Source organism: Talpa europaea (assembly GCF_964194135.1).
Source record: "Talpa europaea genome assembly, chromosome: 10".
Classification (NCBI taxonomy): Eukaryota; Metazoa; Chordata; class Mammalia; order Eulipotyphla; family Talpidae; genus Talpa; species Talpa europaea.
In genome coordinates, this window is record NC_140077.1 from 57,842,911 (window position 1) to 57,866,808 (window position 23,898).

General features: G+C 34.9%; 1 protein-coding gene across 2 annotated transcripts in view; it reads right to left on the reverse strand.

The window, feature by feature from the left end:
• PRKG1 (protein kinase cGMP-dependent 1) overlaps positions 1-23,898 on the reverse strand; it is a gene marked incomplete at both ends in the record, with an annotated part of 1,336,641 nt that overhangs the window by 16,586 nt on the left and 1,296,157 nt on the right. For both annotated transcript variants that reach the window (XM_084246048.1, XM_084246047.1), the window contains 2 exons: positions 6,476-6,565; positions 7,342-7,481. In XM_084246048.1, the coding sequence (XP_084102174.1) occupies positions 6,476-6,565; positions 7,342-7,481 (230 nt within the window). The remainder of the gene's footprint in view (positions 1-6,475; positions 6,566-7,341; positions 7,482-23,898) is intronic.

Here is a 23,898-nt window from a genome sequence, read left to right on the forward strand (position 1 = left end):
TTTGACTGGCCAAATGTTACCGGATTGCTACTGGATTCTTTGCTCTAATGAATGAGTTAAATTTAACTTCTTGAAAGTGATAAAAAGTCCAGCTACACCCCACTTTGTGTGCATTGACTTCCTCCCAACACCCACTGAAGTCTAAAAAAGGCATGGTTATAGCAGTCGGCAAGAGAGAGACAAACCCTGCGTTAGAGCTGGTCTACTAAGGGTTTGCTTTAAAAAATAAAGCAAAAGTATTAATAAAAGTTAATACTTTCAAAGATCCACTTTGGAAAGGATTTGCAATGCTAATGAGGCAAAGTAATTTTTGAAACTTCTGATAGCACTACTGCCTTCTATTAGAAAAGATGGAGCTAAAAGATAATTAGATTGAAAAAGGTAACTGGAAGGGAATAGTAATTAGCAAACTTTATGATTTTTATCAAGAAAGTGCTTTCTCTGTGTTTTTTTATTTAATGAAATAACAATAATGAAGACATCTTGGCATCGAAGGTTAACTCCTTGGTTCTAGGGTAGACCTTTTAACTACTTTTACAGAACTTCTTAAAAGATAAAATGCATTCTTTTAAACACACAATTTAAACATTTCATGATAATTCAAGAACATTAGTGTGAAAAATTACTTTTGAGGTGGCTTAGATGCAACACCAAAGAGAAGCACAAAGGTGGTTTTGGGTAACCTGCAGCAAAGGGTAGCCCCAGATACCACTTTCCTGAGAGCTCCTGATGCCAGTTTTGGTGACATTTACTTTTTTGACGATTAAGAAATAAAGTCTAACAAACTGGAAAGTGGAACATGACTGTGACTTTACAAAATTAATGAATCCAAGGTCACTTGGATTCAGGTCACATTTTAGTTACTTCAGGTCACAATAGATATATATTGTGTCTTCCAGAAAGTTATAGCCTTCGTTTCAAGACTGTACCACTACATTTCAGGATTACTAATGTGTTATCTGTGTTACTGAAATAATTAGCTCTTCCCAAAGAAATTTCTTTTTTTGAAATACAATTCAGGCACAATGATATCTGCTATTCCAGAGCTTAGAATTCAACTATAATAACCAAGATTCTATTAACTCTTCAATAATATCTTAATGAAACAATTGCACATTTATAAGGATAAGAAAAAGTAGCTTTAAGAATTGAGTCTATATTAGGAAATAAATTTATGCCTTATGTGGCAACTGTGGTCTTTCTTGGAGTTACCTTTTCAGAGCTAACATATAATATTGTATGTTGGGAAAGAGATTAAAATAGTGCTTGAAGATAATTTCTTCTTTGCTCTTAAGTATGTCTAACAAGAGCAGCATATTTCTTTCAACTGAAGAAATTACTTTCCTTAAATAGTACTCATCCATGTTTAAATAATTAATGCATAACTTTAAGTACATTTAGGGTTGTATATGATGTCAATCCCTCCTCAAAGGAGAACATTACAAAACAAACAATGCAAAGCCAAACCAAAACAAACACATGGAATAGTCTTATTTCACATTACATGCTTTGCTTTAATACAAAAACTTCCATTGTATCAGGATTGTCTAACTGTGATTTGAGTGAACCTTTGTGAAGGCTACAAAATATTTATCACTATTGGAAAAGTTGTTTTTTCCCATAGTTGTGCTTCTGGGCAACATATCTGTGTCCTGAATATTCAGTTGTTAATAGAATTAAATAGGCACATGCATTGCTAATGTTGTCTGGAGAGTAAACACTGATGTGAGAGATCAGTTTCAGATATTCTCAATAAGCTAGTCATTAGCAGGAAGATGAAAAAGTTCCTAATACAAATTCAAAATTCACCCAGGGAAGTTAGAGATTAGAACTATGGACAATGGAAGCAAGACTCCTGTGCTCAAATCTGGGTTCCGTTTACCCTTTAATCTTGAGGAACTAAGTACTCTCAGTACTCTCAAGTGCAAAAGGTTTCTTATAGCAGAAACTATTGCGTGGCTTTGAGGATTCAAAAATTGATTCATGTATTTAGAATAAGTGACTGCACACTGCTACTCAATAAATAGCCATTCTGTCTGAGCACTAAATCACTCCATTTTTGCCCCTGTGGCTTATTCCTGGGAAAACTGACTGATATAGCTGGTCCAAAGTCTCTTGGGAATGGGAGTAGGGAATTTGCAACACTGTTATTACTGATAATGAAATATCCACCACCTCTCACTGTCAATCCTGTCTTCAGTTCCTTCTGAGGAGTATTGTCCTATTCTCTGTACTTTTCACTTTCCCCAAGCTTCTCACAAATGTTTGAGCAAAAATTACCCTTTTATTGCCTTTTTTCACTCATGAAAGTGAATTGAACCTAAAATCATATATTTTTGAGTCTTGATAGCTCTGTTTATTTCAAGGTTTCTCTGGCCCTAAGCCATTGTGGAATTTGGAAGGTTCTAGAAGGCAGGCTTCCATTCCATCAACAAATCTAGCTTGAGTATCTTCTCTCTCTCTCTCTCTCTCTCTCATTATATATATATATATATATATATATATATATATACACACACACTGATTTTAAAAATTAAATGAAAACTTTGTTCCAAGTCTTTTTCCATGTTATGTGACAAATCAACACAAAATAGGTGGACCCTATGTTAACTAGTAATAATTTGTGGATTTTAAAATCCACTTTTAAATCAATCATAAAGCAGAGCATTAACATGAGTTAAAATGAAAAATTACTATTAGAATTGGAAATGACAGTGAATATTAGATACAATACCAAAATGAAAGCTTGTTTTACCAACAGTTATAAAGTTGCTTAAAGAAATAACTTGCTGTCCTATATAGCTCTTTGAAATAATAACTTATGCCTTTGGGAATGGGTAGTTTTATTTTAGCTAGATGGCAGCAGATAGCAACAATTTGAGAAAATGACAATGTTATAATTTTTTAAAAATATTTTTTACAGTACACTCGGATTGAAAGTTAATCACAATGTTTAATCAATTTATTATAAACTTAGTCCTGAAATTATGAAATGTCAATAAGTTCCCTCTTTTTGTTGCAGTAACAACAATCATTAGTGACTGTAAAATCCTGAAGGTATGTTAAAATTTGCGCAGGATTACTGCCAACTGTAAAATAAGGATGGCTAAGTTATGAAAACAGATTCATCTACTCTGAAATACTTGCCACGTCCTCCATTTATTCAGTTATCTAAGATGAAACTTAATCACACTGCACAAAATAACTGGGACCAAGGAGAAAGCCATTTGATGGTTTATAAAACACATCTAGAAAGACACATGATGAAATAAGTATATGTGATTTGAAAAGTATGGTTTCTGAAGTAATCATTTAAATATCCTCTAGGGAAAATTAACCTATACATTAAAATTCAAATCAAGTAGTTGAAATGTTAAATTTCATAGTTGAATATATATAAAATACTGATAACATGTAAGATATAAAATGCTAATTTATATTGTAATACATACTAACCACTTACATTTCCAAGATAGTTGCAAAGTGGAAGAAATGTAAATGGTAATATTTGTACCAACATATTCCACATAATGGTACAGAATTTGTGGGAAACAAAAGGTCACAAACTAGAAGAAAAAAACATAATAGCTAATATAGACTACACCAGGGAAAAAACTGTAATTATGAACATTTCAGAGCTATAATTTATATTTCAAAGAGAAGAAAGCATTTAATAGTCCTGTTTTTATATATGGCCCCATTTTAATTCTTCCTGGCTGGAAATAAAAACTGTTTTCCATTCCCTTTCTATGCTGAAGAGAAGAGATGAGAGGCAGGAAATGGTCATCTCAACTAGGGGTGAGATGCAGATGTCTACTGGTGTGAGAGGCTTTCTGCACTAAATTCCTGGGGCTCAGAGGCATTACCATGTCAGTCAAGAAAAAAGTCACACATCCTTTCTTCACATCAACCCAAATTTCCTTTATGCTTTCAGAATAGCCTCTCCCTTACTGCGACATAGGAGGAAATTTGAATGAATTGAAGAATATGGTTGGTTTTAACTGTATAAAATGACCAATAGCATAATTACTTTTTCTCTTGACATCGTTTGTGTCTTTCTAATAATTTTTAGGATTTTCAGCTCCAGTTTAAACAAACAGCAAGTGTCAATGTCAACAATAGTTTAGATATCCAAAACTTTGCTTTTCCCTCAGCAATTTCTTGATTAGGAAAAATAATCTCTTAAAACAATGGCAATAATGCTATGTACATATACAAGAAACTTGCCAAAGGATGATGATTCTAATGTGCTTTTATGTACGATAATGCCATTGTTTTTAAAGTTGAGGCTTCAGCACCATTAAATCTTGGGCAGAATAGGTACCTGCTATTTCTACAAATCAGGTCTCTTTGTGGAATATTAAGTGCATTGTGGGGGACGCAACAACTATGTACACCAAACCCAAGGATGATAAAAGGGAGAAAAAAAGGAAAGGATCTGAAAGCAGCTTAGTAGTTTTAGAGAAGGAATATCCATTCCTCTCAATGTAAGCTGTTTCTTTACATCAACCCTCAGCTGCCCTGGCAAATCAAGAGACATCTCAGAGACTTGAATGGCACTACGAACCAAAAATGCAGAATCAAGTAAATAGGGAGAAATTTGAAATAATATTTTCATAATTTAATATTTCAAAATGTTAAAAGTAATGTTGTTGCATGCTTGATGCCTCAATAGAATTTAGGTTGGCTTTTAACATTATTATTGTTGTTATTACGTCGTAAATCTTTCCCTGCTCTGGTTAGATCAAAGTAGGAAGAGATTTCAGGTCAGTGAACTGAACAGGTGGATCAAAAATAACAGTAGAAGCACATTAGGATAACAAATACTAACTCAAATGAAAATATTAATTTGTGTAATAACCTCTAAGTTACTAAGAGTTGGGACCATATCCCTTTCTCACTTACCCCTGCCCCTATCACAATACCTGGAATATAATCTATACCCAATATTAAATAATATTATGCTATGATTTAATAGTTTAATGCAGATATTAACCTTGACCCTTAATGCCAACATGATACATCCCCTTATATGCTGATTTACCTCAAATTTAATAAATGAAACTAAAAAGGTTAATGTAATAGAACACAATATGATACAAAGAAACCCACTTGATAATACATACAAGTAAGGCAATGGGAATGAAAGACCTAAAAAGGCATGTTGTACAAAGATATGAAGATACCATAAGAACACCACTAGGAATAGGGAGAATTTAAATCAATAGTTTATAAAGAAACACTTGTTCTATTCTGGGATATCTACAAAGTAACACATTGGCAAAAAAAAAAAAAAAATTACATGGTTCTCTGGGAACAACAAGGGTATCTGTAGCTGATTTTGAGAAGGACCTTAACCAGTGAGGGAGAGTCAGAAGGACAGGATTGGAACAAACATGAAAAAAGACATGTCCAAGGGTGGATGCTCAAAGGAACAAAGATGCTGTAATGTCATTAGATCATTCACAGGAGAAGAAACTTATGGAACTTTTTGGTTTAAAGTTAACATTTATGGTTGATAATGTTTTCTTGGGGCATGATATAGAACCCATTTTATAAAATGGTAATTTGCTAGCTACATAAGTAGGAGATAGAGACTTGATTTTGCATAATTAAAAGAAGCAAATAAACACTAACAACAGCAATTTTACTTGCCCTGAAAAGGCAAAATGAAGTAAACCTAAATTAGATTGGTTGCATGAAATACTGTTTATAAATGGATAATTTTTGCTAAAACCAGCTATTGTCCAAAAGAAATGACTGGAAACTTCTGTTAATTTTGAAACCAAAATCAATGTAAAGGTAGAGGAAAATGTTACTTTGGAAAAAATGATCAGTGTCAGAAAAAAAAAAAGATCAGTGTCAGGAAAGGCAGGCTGCCCAATCGCAGACTGAGTGGCGCAATTACACTTAAAGTTAATGTAGCTTATAACCATCAAATAATTCACTTCAAGTTAAATCAATGAACTGAACTCTAGGTATATAGTTGTCTGATTCTGATTTTCAAGTTAAATTATGAGACTAACACTTTACATTAGTTATAGAGTATTATATTTATAGTAAATCCTATGTATATAGTAGATTCTGTCCTATATTTTCTTTACATTAGAAATAAAAGCATAGGGACCTTCCTGGTGGCCTAGAGATTATAAGTCTCAGCACGATCACCGCAATGATCTGAGTTTGATCCCCTGCCAGGGAGCTAAACCATAGGGCACAGCAGACCTCTCCTGTCTTGCCCGCTGCTCCTCTCAGCAGTGTATTTCAGTCAATCTGCCTGTTCTGCTCCCCACTCTGTCTCTGGTGAATCCTCTCAAACCCCCATACCTCTGGCCTATACCCCAGTCCTTCTATGCAAAACTAAAAAAAAGAAATATAAGCACATGTAAAATATAAATAATTTTTACACCTTATACTAATTCTTTGTAAAGACTATCATAGTCAGTTATGATTGTAGAGATGATAGAAATCCTACCTATCCCTGAGAATGGTCCAGAGCTCTCCACCTAGACAAGCTTCCATCAACATATACAAGTATTTGCTGTCTTTAAATGTTCTGTATAGTCTGTGAATTGCAAATAAGAAAAAAAGGGTTATAAACATTATTGTCTTTGAAAAACACACATATTTTAATTGTCACTGACTGCAGTGTTACTCTTGATTTGCCAAACTGGACATTTCATTAAAAGAATGAGAAGTCTAAATTTACAAATACAGAAAAGGAGGCAATGTCTCATGACTAAGACTTGCATGCCACAGGGGGCTAGTTTTTTCTTTGAAATGGATTAATCCAAATATTTATATATCAAAAGGACTGCTTGAAATTTCTCCTATTTTAATTTGGTTGGTGTTTCAAGCATGGACTCTCAAACACTATTGTCTTAAATGTGCAGTGTATGCACATAAAGTAGATTATGCTTTACAGACAGACATGTATCACACTTACATGCTGTTCACAAAAGTTCTTGTTATGTACTGTTTTTAGCATGTGCCACTGGCAAATTAACTATAGATGCTCTTGCATGTAAAAAAAACTTCCTGTTATCTTCTTATTAGTGCTCTCATGATGCTAAATTGGACTAGTCATTTATTTTACTTTTTAAATCTTAAAATTATTAGGAACTTTGATACTTCCTCTAGAAAAAAATTATTTTCCAAGAAATTATGATTCACTTTAAAAAAAAAACAACAAATAATACTTTGTTAAAATAAATAAATTCTTTTCAAAAAATAAATTTGTGTGACATATGTATCCATGAGTGCCAGTAGCAGAGGGTTTAGTGGTTGATTTGCCTCTTGGAGCAGGGGACTTCAGCCCCTGGGGTAATACAGCACCTTTACCTCACAATGAAGTCGGAGTGAGCCCCTTGCATGATCTGCTTCTCTGAGCGGATGTGCTCCTGTTGTCTTGTATCCACAATGTGGCGTTTCTTGAGAATCTTCATTGCAAATGTTTTAGATTCTTCACTTTTCAACTGGACCTTATAGAGAGGCAGAAGGAAGAAGTAAGAATAAAACCTTAGAGTTATTGTAAAGAAAGTTACTGTAATGCTGCCAGCATTTATGAATCTGTATGACAGGTTAGAGGGAAAAAAAAAATTTAAAAATGCCTTAAATGGCCAAAGGCTCTCTGTAAAACTCCTTAAAGTGACAGATTAGTGTGATACAGAATAGTGAATTCTTATTTCCAAGTTACCAAGTACATGTAGCACTCAAATAATAACCCAACCATCACCCCAGGTACACAGTGAATCCATGTTGGGTTTAAAATTGGTTGGGGCTGGGCTTACAACTACTCCACTGGAATATGAAATTCCACTGGATCATATCAATTCCAATGGATCATATCAATTCCAACTGGGTTCCTAATTCATTTTTTATCCACTGTGATTACAAGAAGGAAAAAACACTTGATTCTCGTAGTATAATTTCATTTCATACAATGTGTTTTTTTTAACAAAAAATAAAAACTAATTTCTCCAGTTTTACTTTGAGTATGGCACAGGTAGTATCTTTATGCTCTTCTAGACTCAAGTCCATAAATATTCTGAATTCAGTCAGGTACTGATTCTGCTGATGTTGCAGGTGTAGGTATTGTTTTTTTTTTCCTCTTTATACTTCCCAATCTTTCCTCCAGTTAAAAAAAAGAACAAAATTGTAACAAAAGTAAGAAAAAGTACTCTTTTTTCTTATTTATGTATAATGGTTCTCATCCTATCTCACCTCAGACCTTGCTCCTGCACTACACTAATGGGGAGACTTAAGCTGAACCTTGAAGCCCCTAATGCTTCCATGCCTCTTTGAAGGCCAACAGGGTTCCCAGTAATTTTGAGGGGACCTAGGTCCGCCAAATGCCATCTTTCAAACAGGTTGCTGGTCTGTGTGCACAGTTTTATAAGAAATTTTATCAAGGTGACTTGAAACATAATAGAGCTAATCATTTAATAGAAATCTAAAAGCATTTTCATCTAGTGCTCTCAGCATTTGAGAATACTCAAGATAATACCAAACATTCCTTGTGATTCTGAGCTAATGAAAGCCTCAGCGAAAAAATTTGACAAGCTGTTACTGCTTTTCAGCTGGAGTATTACTGTTCCCTGTTAAGTTGTGAATTGTTTACTGCTTTGTCAGCAGGGATAATGAAATTCTTAAGTGTTTTGTTCATGAACACATGTACAGATTGAACTCAATCTGAGAGGATATTAATATGGCAAGTTCCTTAAAAGAGAACATAAGGACACTCCAAATATATGGCCCTCATTTGCTGCCAGCATTTATGAATCTGTATGACAGGTTAGAGGGGGAAAAAATATTTAAAAATGCCTTAAATGGGTCAAAGGCTCTCTGTAAAACTCCTTAAAGTGACAGATTAATGTGATACAGAAGAATTCAGTTGTAGTTCATAATAAAACAAAACATGAAAACTCAGGTCTAAAAGAAATCAAGACAGGTAGCAAAGAGCATGAAAAATGAGCTATCTCAGTACTCAAATGCAGAGGAGAATAAAATCATATTCCCTTTTTAGAACCTTCCCCAGATAGGACAAAAGATTTTTGTGTACATCACACACCTAACGTAAAAATTATTATTTATGCTAAGGTGAGAAGAATGAATTGGCCTTTCACAGGTCTGGACTTGAATCTTGACTCTACGTAAGTTTTCCTTCACTCTCTTGGGCCAGTTGCTTACGTGCCCTGAGTCCCAGTTCTTGCTGACAATAATATCAGCTAATTTAAGGAGTTATTGTGACCTGAAATGAGAAAGTGCTACTGAATGGGCACACACTGATGATCTCTGCTGGTATACTTTGCCCACAGATAGCAGGACACTACCAGATAGGGTAGAGCAAATATCTTTCAAACAAAGCCAGATCATGTGACTCCTCTGTTCAAACACTCAAGTGCTTTACTGTCCCACCCAAGGAAAAGACAGAGATGTCAGCAATGCCTGCAAGGCCCTACTCTAAGTGAACCCTGTTACTTGCGAGTCTCAATTTCCTTATACTCAGTTTAGCTCCACTGGCCATCTTGCTGCTCAAGCCTTTGCCTCAAGCCATTTGCACATGCTGTTCTTCCACAGATACCTCTTCTCTGTTCAAATGTTTTCTAATCAAAGAAGTTCTCCTACAGCAATCTAAAGAGAGTAACCACTCATTTCTCCCTCCCCCCTTTCAGGGTTCTCTATAACTCTTATCACATGCTAATACATCAAATATTTTCTTGATTGCTGACTTAGTATCTGTTTCCTTTTACTATTAGGTAAGCAATCAGATTGAGCTTTTTTTTGTTTACTGTGCCTCACAGACTAAACGGTCATTAAATATTTGTTGACTAAGTCAATTAAAGAAAGAATGAAATAAGCCATGATGATTTATCACTGGCAAATTCACAAGACAAGTGTCTTAGCCCTAGACTGTGTATCTTTGAGATGAACAGGAGAAAAACAAGAGATGCAACAATGACAAGCATGTAGTATTTCCTATTGCTTCCATAAATATCCTTAGTCATGCACGATAGGAAAGGGAAGGTTTCTATGGGATAATGCTGCACAGGGAGTACACACTGCCAAATTTCTCTATGGCCCAGTCCTTAATTTTCAGTTTTTATTTTTATATTTTCTTAACCTGTTTTTTTTTAAACTTGGATAACTAAAATATGATATTCCCAAACACAGAGCCTGTTAGATTAATAAAATCATCTATAGAATAAATTATTTCACTGTCAACTATCTTTTGGAGTCAATAACTTGACTCCTTGAAAGCTCTTGAAACCATGACCATCTCTTTAGATCCTATTTTTCTAGACCACACAGTTCTTTAGTTCTCCTCCAATTAATAAATTCTCTGATTCCAAATATATTTACAATATTTTTGTTATAACTAGCTCATCACTTTTATTTTTAATTCATTTCACTATAGCTGGATATTGGGTTTTTGCAGTTTCCTTAGCAGTTTTGAATTTTACATGAGGAAAAATCTACGCAGGGAAATACATGAAGCCATTAGGAGAATCTCAGAGAGAAACAAGCAACCTTTGTTAAACCATAAGTACTGGTCACATCCACATATATTATTTCATTTAGTTCTAACATCAACTTTTAACAATGTGAAGAAGGTTTTCTTTTGTGTTTACAAAGACTTCATCAATAACATTAACAGCTGATGTTAACAGAGCTCTCATTAGGTGTCAGGAATAGTGTAGCAAATAATACTGGAATGCTTTGAGATATTATCCCTATTTTTCAGAGGGGCGAACTGAGGATTACCAAAATGATTGCAGTCATCCATTATCACATGTAAGAGCTGGGTTCTCGCTGTGGTCTTTAGCCCATGCAATTTCCAGTATATACTGCTCCCCTTCAGCTGAATATATAACAAATTAACAGCATAGGGATTGGTGACTTACAGATGAGAGTTTAATAGAATTGTATAATTTGAGATCAAGTGTAGGCGTAGGGGTGTGTGGGGAGGGTAAATAACTGGTGAGTGGCAGGTGGCTACCACCAATGACAGTAAAAATTACAGATTATTGAGAGTCAGCCTGATTGATTGCCATTTAGCAAGTATTAATTACAAAAGATTTACAAAATCATATAGCTAGCCTCTTAAGACTGTTTTTTGCTTGTGTGGAGAATGTAACACCTACTTTCTTTTCACTCTGTAAATACTACACTAATTTCTCAGCATTACCCTTAGTCAGAATCTTCAAAACCATTTAGATTGCCACAAAGCCAACTAGATCCTGGCTCCTAACAGGAAATCAGAGCTTTTGCAAGAGCCACCTGTGTGAGATGACCGAACAGAGAGTTTGTTGTCCTGAAAATTCTCTGAATAAAGCACACTTCACATGTTTATCAGCATTCTTTTTACCAACTAACAACTACCAAACATCATTCAAAGGTGTTTAACTCAGTATCATTTCTAATGGAAAAATTTGGAAACTATTTAAATGCCCATCAATAGGATACTGGAAAAATAAATTATCATGCATCCAAGCAATACAGCTATAAAACATGATGACTTAGAATTTTGCATTTAATGTTATGGAAAAATAATCAAAACAGACATATGAAGAAATGGACAACTTAAAAGTGTGAGTGTAGGGGCCTCCCCGGTGGCACAGCGGTTGAACGCTGGGTTGCGAAGCTGCCCGCGGCCTCTGCGGCGCCGGTTTGATCCCCGGCTGCTCCCCGGCCACCGGAGGAGGGTCCCACATGGCGCGCAGACCTCTCCTGCTGCCCGCTGCTCCCCTCAGCAGTGTGCTTCGGTCCTTCTGCCTGCTCTGCTCCCTGCTCTGGCTCTGGTGAATTCTCTCACCCTCCCACGCTTCTGACTGTACCCAGTGCATGTATAAACAAAAAACAAACAAACAAACAAATAATAAATAAAAACATGCCTCTATAAAAAAAAAAAAAGTGTGAGTGTATATCTATATCTCTATCCAAAAGCAAGTATCTGATAGGACCCTGAACAGTTATCAAAGAATATCAGTGATGGAGATCGAGTGACCTAGTGTTTCTGTATAAATAGTCTAGTAGTTATCCTCCTGGCTAACTTGGTTGAAGTTTTATTATGAGTGTTTGCTTATTTTTGGAGAAGCCTAAAACTGCAAAACTTCTGTTTAGCAACAAAACAGGAGTAGGGTGAAAGGTAACCATAAAAGTACCATAACGTTTCAAAAGAAAAAGGCATGAAGTTGCTGTATGTTAAACACTGGGATATTCAGATCCATATTGAACTAGATTTGCAAGTCAAACAAACTGTAGACTAGCCCTTAAAAGCAGACCTTAGATAATATTCCTTCTCTCTCATTTGGTTGAAACAACTAATATTAAAATAGATTTAATTATGAATTGTAATGATAAAATATCATTCACAAGAATCCACTGTAATAGCATTTACATATATCTTGGAAGTCATAGAAGTAATAATTCTTACATAGTAATTTTTAATTTTCATATATACTATCTGATTTTATATGTCTATAAGATAAGATGCTTTTTGAAAGAGAGTATAACAAAGGAGAGAAAGGGGGGTTTGGGTGAAGACCATGGGCACTTTGATGGGAAAACTATGATAAGCACAGCTGAAGGGAGAAATCCTATAGTGTGGGGCCTCCCTGGTGGTGCAGACAGTTGAATGCAGTGCTGTGAAGCTGTCTGCAACCTCTGCAGTGCTGCGGAGATGCCCACATGGTGCTGCAGACCTCTCCTGTCTTGCACACTGCTCCCCTCAGCAGTGTATTTCAGTCAGTCTGCCTCTTCTGTTCCCCACTCTGTCTCTGGTGAATCCTCTAACCCTCCTGTACAACTGGCCTGTACCCTGATTCTTGTATAAATAAATCTTTAAAAAAATATATGAAATCCTATAGTGTAAAAAAAAAAGGATATATATATATATATACACATGTAAAAAATAAAAGCATATAATGAAAGTTTTAACTTATGAATACATGCACCAGAAAAGGCTAATCTTTACAGGTAGAATATATACTATTGGTTACCTAGACTGGGAGTGACAATGGACAGTGTTTGCAAACAGACACAAGAGTTCTTTTTTGAGTAGCAGAAATTGTACTAAGACAGGATTGTAGGAATAACTAGTATGTAACAAGTATAGGAATGACTAGTATGTAACTAGTGTAGGAATGTAACTAGCATGTACTAGTATGTACTAGTATGTAACGAGTATAGGAACAGTTACATACTATTAGTTACATGCATACATACATACATACAGTTCCTATACATAACTAGTATAGGAATAGTATGTAACTAGTATAGGAATAACTACTATGTAACTAGTATAGTTATGTATGTATTAGTATGTATTAGTATGTAACTAGTAGGTACTAGTATAGGAATGTAACTAGTATGTAATTAGTATAGGAATTACTAGTATGTAAATTATATCTCTCCTGTCTCACCTGCTGCTCCCCTCAGCAGTGTATTTTAGTCAGTCTGCCTGTTCTGTTCCCCATTCTGTCTCTGGTGAATCCTCTCCCCACATCTCTAGTCCGTACCCCAGCTCTTGTATGCATAAATAAATAAATCTTTTTTTAAAAAAGTGGTAAATTGAAAAGTCTCATTTCCATATAAAAGTAAGATCATTCAAATGTGCATAATTATCGAAATTTTTAAAATTTTGTAGTCAAGAAAATGTATTTGGGCAATGCCTTTTTTTATTTTAACATGCAAACTATAGTCACTGGCAAGTTAATGTAAACTAGGAATTTGTTTTCCCTTCTTAAAAAAAATAAAAGCACCTTATTTATAGATATTATAAGATAAAATCAGATAGCAATGTGAAAATACTGCAATGGAGTCTCATAAATGGTATTTACTATTACAATTCATAATTAAATCTGATTTAGAAAAGAATGTGAGAAAAGGAATATGAGATTTCTCTTAAGTAGTTTTACTTTCACAGAGGAAAAAATACCACTCTGACTAAAGTAACATTTCTGGACATAACTTCCACATATGTAGAAGGATCTGACATACACATTCATGAAAGTAAGGAAAATTTTTTAAGTACACAGAAATTTCTGTTCTGCAAAGTAGAAGATTGTATTCCTCTACAAAAAGATACTAATTTTTACATGAGAATTTCCTTTATTATGTCATAGTACTATCATTTTCAGGCACACATTAACCAAAACCTTAATAGAAAAGCGCCTGTTTTCAATCTGTTATTAAAATGGCGTCTTTCAGGAATCCACAGTGTCAATCCTCACCTTCCTCTTTGCACTACAGAATAACAGCTCACATTTGGTTGTTCCTTAATCAATGTCTGGACTATGGTACCAGGTTTGTTCCTGGTACAGGATACAGAAGTGAGGAGAACATTAGGAACCTGACAGCCTATGTGGCACAAGTCCAAGTGACAGAGCATGCAGACAATGGGTTAGGAGTATAACAGGGATGTCAGACTTGATAGCATTTTGGTCAAGCAGTGTAGAGACATGGCATTGCTATATATCTACATCGAAAAGATTTTATGTGTAAAACTTATTTCAACAATTAATGACTAATGTTTATGTATGGCCAGACATACCATTTTCAGAACAAAGGAATACAGAGAAATAGCTTATTTTTATTTGTCTTTTCATCTACTCCACCTGCCACTTGCACAAGAGTGTTTCTCTATTTTACTTGTTTCCTTTCCCAGATTCACTGGAACCCCACATCAAGAATTTTAATAATGCCATTTGCTCTGTAATTTGCCATCAGATTAAAATTAATTTCTACAGCTAATGACAAGAAATAACAAGAAACATCTGTATTATTAAATTCAGTTTGATCAAAATAGCAGTCAAACTATTTTCACAGAGGGTTTTTTTAAAAGGTGTTCCTCACAAGTACATATATTTTTAAAGATTTTATTTATTTATGCATACAAGAACCGGGGTACAGGCCAGATGTGCAGGAGGGTGAGAGGATTCACCAGAGACAGGGAACAGAACAGGCAAACTGACTGAAATACACTGCTGAGGGGAGCAGCGGGCAAGACAGGAGAGGTCTGCCATGCCATGTGGGTATCTCCTCATCGGGCCAGGATCAAACCTGCGCTGCAGAGGCTGCGGACAGCTTCACAGTGCTGTGCTCAACCACCTGCGCCACCAGGGAGGCCCAGTTTTAATTTTTTTTTAAAGGTATTTAATTTTCAAGCTTTTCTATGTTTCTATTTATAATCACAATATGAATAAATGGTTAGATTATTTTATAGAAATTACTTACAAATCAATAAACACTTGTGATTTCCCTCAATAAGAAATTAGCTATGGTTGATATTGACTCAAAGGGTTACGTAAATTGATTCAAGATTTTTCACTTAACTGTGATTTCTACTGAAAAATGTGACTGACATTGAAACACTGATTACTGAAATTTAAGCATACCATTTTTTGACCCTGCACTACCAGTGTTAAAACTTATTCATTTGTAATGATTGTCAAAATTGATATTTATGTGATCTCATTATCTGATACATTTTATTTGATAAAGGAAAATATTTTATTTTCCCTCCCAGTATTTTTATTTCTATGCATAATCACACTCATGTAAAAGAGACACAGCAATGTGACTGTTTTTGAAATTTGCTTTAACATTTTTAAGTCGATAACATGAAAATTTCACATTTCAATGTGTAAGTTGAAATAATTTCTTTCAGTTATTTATTGACTGAAAATTTGAACTGAAATGGAACAGAGAATCCCACATTGTGAAACAACTCTCTGAGATGTGATCAGGTTAACACATGAAAGGTTTTACATTCTAGTTATATTTTTGAGGTTAAGGCATAAGTGATGTATAATTTTTTAAATTTTAATCATGATGTATAATAAAACCTTAATGTCATAAATTATGCTATTCTTTACCTATCTGACAGTTTAAATATCAAAGGATAGCTTCTTCCCTAATGTTTTGTACTTCAAATGTAGTTAAGTCAGTTCAACATACATTTAGTGATTTTACTTTAAACTGTCACATTAAACATTTAAACTGTTATGTTTATGTGAATGTGGAACTTGAGATGGTAGCCACGACCATGTAATGCTTCCCTTGGGTTAAGTTACTTTTTTAAACTTTTTTTGGGTATCGATGTTCTTCCCAGGTGAATTTGACAGGTGACCAACTTGAGCTTGGGTTAAGTATCAAGCCATCTCACAGCTTAATGTTCAAGCTAATACATGGTTATGTGTCAATGTCAATATCAATGGAGATATTAATATGAGGGACAGATATGACTAGCAATAAGTATCTAATTAGTGCACTATACTGAAACATACAAATGATCCTTTCCATATTTTTTTCCTAGAAACAAAGAAACATTTTTGTACTTTTTTCAAAGAACACAGGTATTCAGCTTTACTAACAATCATAAGGGAATTGTTTTTCCCTCACATGGAAGGGATCTCTCTTTGAAAGTGCTTACATAAAATTTTCAGGGTTGAGGAATACATCTTGGCACAAAACAAATTACTTTATTTAGAAGAGAAGTTATTTTGGGAGTTGAGCCACCTAAAAATAGTTCCTCCGGTCACCTTATAGTGTATTCTTTCATTTCACAGACAGAATTTGAGAGCTGAATCTCTATTTATACACTTTCGTCACTTGACCTAATGCACACAAATGCCTTGTCTTTAAAGTCTGGTCTCCTTTATGAATATAATAGTTGCCCTCTATTAACAATAATATCTCTCACTGCTCTCTCATATAACTTCTGCTCTAGTCCCATTTGCCTGGTGTCTGTGAGAACACGTGGCCTTCTATCTTGTACTTTTGGCTGAAACAGCCTTTCCCCATCTGTTCATTTAAATCCCAGCTTATTTTCTAAGTCCTTGCTTGACTTTTGCATCTTTTCAAGGCTTTCTCAGGTCCTTTTTTACTACTCTATTCCACATGTTCCTTCTCTTTCTGAAACACTGAATACCTTTTTGCATAATTTAGAATTTACTATAATCCTGAAGGAGTTCATTTGGTGTTTTTCATGTGTGTTAGAAGGCAGGAATCCCATGAAGGCAAGAATCACATCTATATTCTGAATACCACAAAAATAAAATTTAGCTCATTTTAAAAATATGTAATTTGTTGAATGTGATATGCGTAAAACTTCAACTTGGTGAAAAGAAAAACAAATTTTGTCACAGAAAACAAAAAGTGATTGCAATCATAGTGCTAATTTGTGGATAAAATGCTTTATCACCCATTACCTTAAGCCTTGGGAAGACATGCCTAATGCTGTCTAGATGAGAAATTTTTAACATTTTACTTTACTGTAGGACCTTTATTACAAAAACTTTTAATGAAAAATATTCATTTGAATAAATGGCAAAGCATATATTTACACTGATAAGATGAATTCCTGAACCTCTTATTTCATTTGCATATTCAAAATAGAGATAAACTCTCTACCTGTGATTTCTGCATAGATAGTGGTTTTTGGTTAGATATTTTAGGAGCTACAATATATTATAACTATACCTATTATGCTCAATTATTGTTTATTGAGTTGGATTTTCATTGCTTTGCATTTTCATTAGCTATCTGAATAATTTTCTCAGAAATCACTACAATTTGTCACAACATTTTGCATCAGTTTTAATTTTTTTTAAGATTAAACATAAAATGAGAATGACATATTTAATAATAAACCAAGTAGTGGATGCCAAGACAAAAGACTGTTAAAATAAGACAAATTGTGTTTTCAACCAGTGTATTGACCCTATTCACTGTGGTTACAGGCAGACACAGGTCTCAGTGCAGCGGGGTTTCCCTGGGCATCCTGTGCAGAATAAAACACCATGGCACATATGGCAGCACTGCACAGTGATCCCACAGCTATCCTATTTCATTGCCATGTGGCTTGGCAGTAAGAAACTCTTGAAAGAGTTTGATCTTACATGGGGTTTCCCTTTGGAGTTATGCTGCCCTCTTTCATAATGATGAAAGAACATTCTATTGAAGAGCAATGGGGTTATCACCTGATATCTTGCTTAATCATCTCTTGGTCTCTATTTTTCTTTCACTTGTTTACATACCCATCCAGGCCTGCTTGCATAATGTCTAGGCAGCTGGCAAAAATACCAGAGAGTGTTATGCATGGCTATATGTAAAGCCCCCTGACCCAGGTTCACATGCATGGTTCACTAGTTAGGCAAAGTTCTTGCAACTTGTTACCACAGCGCCCCCTCCTGGGCCAACTGATGTGAACTATGCCACAGAAGGAATGAAAGGTAACTTTTGCAAACCACTTGGCAAGAACTAGACCCTTATCATGCCCAGTTGCAGTGCCATGTCTTAAGAAGACTGTGAGAAATTATATTGATGACTTTCTATTGAGAGGTTAAGTTGTGGGTCTTTATAATTTGGAAGAAAAATGGATAAATAAAAGCAGACTACCTCTGGTACACAGAGGTTCAGGGTGAGGAAGACAGGAAACTGTTTCCCATTTCTACTCATGACAGATCAGAAAGTAAGGAGCTTTAGTAGTTTAGGAGAATTTAATAGAAACTATCACTAAAGGTCATTTGAAGACCTCAGTCTCTTAGAGAAATGCTTCCTCTCTCAGGACTGACCTAACAATGGGAGGAAAAAGGGGTAAAAAATTTCCATTTTCTTCCTTTTCTGTGGGTATAGATGGAAATGATAGCATGTTTAAATAATAATTATTATAACATTGACAACACTTACTGATCTAAGATATGTAAGGTAAGGTCTATTTGGCAGACTTGAGCTCATTTAAACTTTGCAATGCAGTGAGGAACTTATCCTCTTAAGAAACAAAGAAACTGACAATCATGATTAAGTAAATGACTAAGCATATATAGCCTGTAAGGTCTGAATCCAGAAAGTTTCTAGAAACCTAGCTTTTAGCTGCTATGTTATGCTGTGCTGTATTTTTCATCCATAGATATTTTATCACTAAAATAGGACCAGCAAAAGAGTCAGAGAAGGAAAAGCCACTTTAGGTTTGACAGAAATAAAAGCTAATAGCAGATAATTGTAACATCTAATACAGATTCCTAAATTCTGGAATTTTTTAAAGAAAGGTGTATATGTGACAATGGCATTAAGAATCTTAGTATTTTTTAGAGTCAGAGTAATAGAAAGCTTATGATTAAAAATTAGTAGTTCCAAACAATAACAACAGCTCTTTGATAACTACATAATCTTAGGCCACTTCCATGCACCATTTTTTAAAAAAGTTTTTTTTTTAATTTATTCCTGCATACAAGAACTGGGGTACAGGCCAGATGTGTGGGAGGGTGAGAGGATTCACCAGAGACAGAACAGGCAGACTGACTGAAATACACTGCTGAGGGGAGCAGCGGGCTAGTCAGGAGAGGTCTGCACCACCATGTGGGTATCTCCCTGGCGGGCAAGGATTGAAACCACACTGCAGAGACTGCAACAGCTTCACAGTGCTGCGCTCAACTGCCTGCACTACCAGGAGGCCCTATAGGAACCATTTTTGACTTGTATAAAATGTATATTATGCCTCGGGGGCCTCCCTGGTGATGTAGGGTTTAAGTCTCAGTGCAATCACCACAACGGCCTGAGTTCAATTCTTGGCCAGGGAGCTACCTACATGGCACAGCAGACCTTTCCTGTCTTGCCCACTGTTCCCCTCAGCAGGATATTTCAGTAAATCTGCCTGTTCTTCTCCCTATTCTGTCTCTGGTGAATCCTCTCACCAGCTGCACTTCCTTCCCCAGGTCTTCTATGCAAAAAATTTAAAAAAAAAATGGATATCATGCTTTATGTTCTTCTCCCAACATTGCTATAAAGGCAAAATTGTATGTGAGAGCAATTTCCAGATTATAAAAGCAATGTTCATATGAAAGGCTTGATTAGTAAGGGGTAATATCAGTTTATTATGTAAATACCTAAACTCTCCCTCTGCCTTAGAAATGCTGCCACCTCCCAGGAGTGCTGCTCTTCCATGCACTAAGTGCATGCTGCTCATACTATGATTATGAATTAAATTCTTAAGTTTTACATTATTGTCCTTTCGACTGGATATTTTATTTTTTATTTTTTAAAGATTAATTTATTCAAGAACTGGGATACAGGTCAGAGGTGTGGGAGGGTGAGAGAATTCACCAGAAACAGAGTAGGGAACAGAAAAGGCAGACAGACCAAAGACACTGCTGAAGGGAGCAGTGGGCAAGGCAGGAGAGGTCTGCCGCACCATGTGGGTTTCTCGCTGGCCAGCTGGGAATCGAACCCACACTGCAGACAGCTTCTCAGCATGGCGCTCAACCCGCTGCGCCACCAGGGAGGCCCTTGAGTGGATATTTTCTATTAAACTTTGTGTGTCCCAACTTTGGGCTTACCACATAAATAAATAAATGACGTAGAAAGTATACAATCCACAAGGACAAAATTATACCTTCCATATCTGTGTTCTTGTATTTTATCCAAGTATGGTAGACGAGGATTTGGATCGTTGAATAAATTATATATCTAATATCCAAAGCAACCATCACATGCATAGCCAGATTTAAAAGAAATTTGTTTATTTCAGCTAACCTATTCTGAAAGCAAGCATCTCTCTGGCAAGAGCAAAAGTAAAGTATGGAATGTGACTACAAAGCCATGGATCTAATGTTTACTTGTGATTTGAAAAATAAATCTCCTAATTTTACAGCCATAGCTTGTAAATTAAGAGGACTACCTGGATCTCTTACTGTGGTGCTTATAGCTTTAATGAGTAAATCGTATATAAAAACAGCTGAGTTCTGTTGCTAAAAGTGATCATTATGAACATAATAAGGTCTTTGGGAAGACAAACTATAAAAAGGTAGCATTGAATAAATTAAAAAGTCCATTCTTAGAAGCAAAGAACATGGCTAGAAAATACAGTATGTACCAGATGAAAATTTCACGAAAGTAATGATTGTGAAAAAGACATGCCTGCTATTATGAAAGTTAAAACCAGTTATGCTATATCAACTATGCTTAAAGCAATTATGAAATTGACTTGAATAGCTGAAGTTCCACTCATATAAGGCCTTTATTTGAAGCTATTATGTTTACCATCGAATGACTGTTTATGTCCTCACCTCCAAAAGTCGGCCATAAACTTTTTAAAAATTTTCCTTCCTGAAAAATATTTCTGCATATAAATTCATCAAAATTAACATAAGTGATAAAAATTAACAAATGTTAAGTAGTCTTTAAAGGGCAAATAATTATACAAGAGTACATGAAAATAATCTATGTCAAATGATGAGAAAACTACAACTCTAACTTCAAAGAATTCAATTTTGTTTTAATACTTTATACCCCTCTCAAGAATTTATGATTTTATAATCTTATACCTGGGGTATTTTTTAAAATACTATTATAAAATTAAAATGTAACTATAGTATGTTTTCATAATATCATTTATCTGGTTAACACTGCTAAACTAAGAGTTGATAGCTTCAAGGAATCAGTATTGCATCTTAGTATCAGCGTGCTTAGTACTGTGCATACACATGTGAAAAGCCTGTATCAAGACTGCATGGCTTAAAAAGAACAGTGATACAATTACCTTGCATACAACATTCTCAGAGGAGAGTGAAGAAAAAACTTCTGTAATCAAACTGAACTGGGTTCTGCCTAGATCGCCTCCTAACAGTCAGACTACTGTTCCAAAGGCACACGACCGCCTGCTGCTGTGTAGTCACCACTGTCTTCATGGCAATTCAACATACAATCAACCAACGTGTTGAGAACAAACTCCCAATTCTGGCGCCACTGAATTCAATAAGTGCTTGTAAAAAATAATCACAGGGAAAACTATTTTTCATACCCAATAGCTATTATTATGAGGCAGTAAGTAGTAAGAACTGGGAAGAATCAACTTCGTGGTATTACCAATCACTTATATGATTAATCCAAATTGGATAAAGAACAGAATTTGGAAAATCTGATTATCCCAGTGTTGTTTTTTGGGGAAGTGTAAGTCATGTAGTGACTAACTTCAGTGGTTAAGACATGTACTGGTTATGTATCTAAAGTTTTTGAGCTATAGTACCAATTTAAATTAATTCTTGGGGTTATGGTTTTTATTAGCCTACAAATACCTGGTGTAAAGGAGTAAAAATAGTCACAAAAGGAAAATTAGGTTGAACTACCTTTGACAATCTCTACTGGAAGGGAGCTTATTTATAAATATGCAAATATGCAAACACACACATGCCTATTTTGTTTTCTTACACTGTATTACTTTTTCTATGCCCATACTGCCCCTCCCTTCACTTTGTGGTTGGTTGTGCCTCCTAGCAGTTTTCCATCATTAATGTGGCATTTAACTGTTCAACATGAAGTGATTTCAGTATCTACAAATGATTTTGAATATTTCAAAAATTCTAAGTCCATTACTATGTTTTATAAACTATCTCACTGATAATTTTAAGGCTCCCGACTTCATTTCTTAGACCTCTAGGAATTCACAAAGTTGTAATGTTTATTTTTTGGTCAAAATAAAACAGCATTTTTTGTTGGTATAGTCTTTAAAAATAGTATCTAAGAAATCATAACAAATAGCCAAAAAAGTAGTCTCTAGGGAATTCTGTCCTTGATCTGTCCTTTATTCTGTCCTTTCATTCAGAAAGGGATTTAGACACATATGACTATGTAAATAAACACTCCAAAAATAAATCCTCATGGTGAGGAGCTATGTGTACCCCTGCCCTGTTTATATGTCAACACACCCAGTGCAATGCTGTTAATCAATCTTCATTAGCTACAGAAGCAGTTATATTTTATCACAAAAATTAAAGTAACTGAAAAGTAAATCTGGCATTGCTTTTAATTGACAGGATTCAGCAAACAGAAAAGCAAATATTTGATTTTTACTCCTGTAACTGAAAGTACTTATCTCCTCAGAGTACACTGTGACTATTAAGTCAGAAATAGTAATTCTTAGCATCTCCATAGTCAATGTTAAGGAAGGTATAAATACAAATTCAGTGAAACACATTATGGGTCTAAAACCTTCTTGACAAATATTTAAGCAAATAGCATCTTTCTGTTTGTCAAGGTCAGAAATCCCATCTGCAGCACCAATAGACACATTTCAAAAATAGCTCTGGGTCAATCTACTTTTCTGGAAGGGGATTTCTCCTATCTCCTGGTGGCAACAGTAACTGTTTACTGCACTGTGGACAGTCTCAGGGAGTTCCTAACATACTGTACTGGTGTCCCATATCAGGGATGCCTCGATATTCAGCAGAAATATGAAAATTTATCTGCATTATCAAAGAGAGTTTCTAGCTACAGAGTCTTCAAATGCAGCAACTCAGTTGCCAGAATACATTTTTCCACCTAATTTTTGTTGCAATGTCAGTTTTTAGATTTATAGGTTATGCTTTCATTTTATAAATCTGTACCAAAATCTCTTGATTTTCACCAACAATTAGCTGTGTGTATGTGTATAAAGTATGTGTGAAATAAATTATATAAAATATTCAAAAACCATTAGCACTATAATCTACATAGGTGACTGCAACTATAGAGTCACAGAATTTCCCTGACACCATTTACTGGATTTTTTTTAAAGCACTGGTATCTTATATTGCTCATCATATATAATTATTATATATACACAACTATATGCATATACATGGATATTTTATGACTTCCATTTATATGTAAATTGACATTTAAATTACTATAATTTTAGAAAAGGTATACAACTAAGTTACTGAGCACTGATCAGAATTAAGGAAGCAAAACAGATTATAGTGTTTTATGACTCCTTATTAAGTAATATGTTACCTTTCATTTATAAAAGTTCAATTTATTACTACATAAAATAGTCCATTTTAACTCTTGCCAATTCTCACACACTGCTATAAATATATTTAAGGAAAAGTTATTAATTGTTAAAGTAATTAAGGAGCA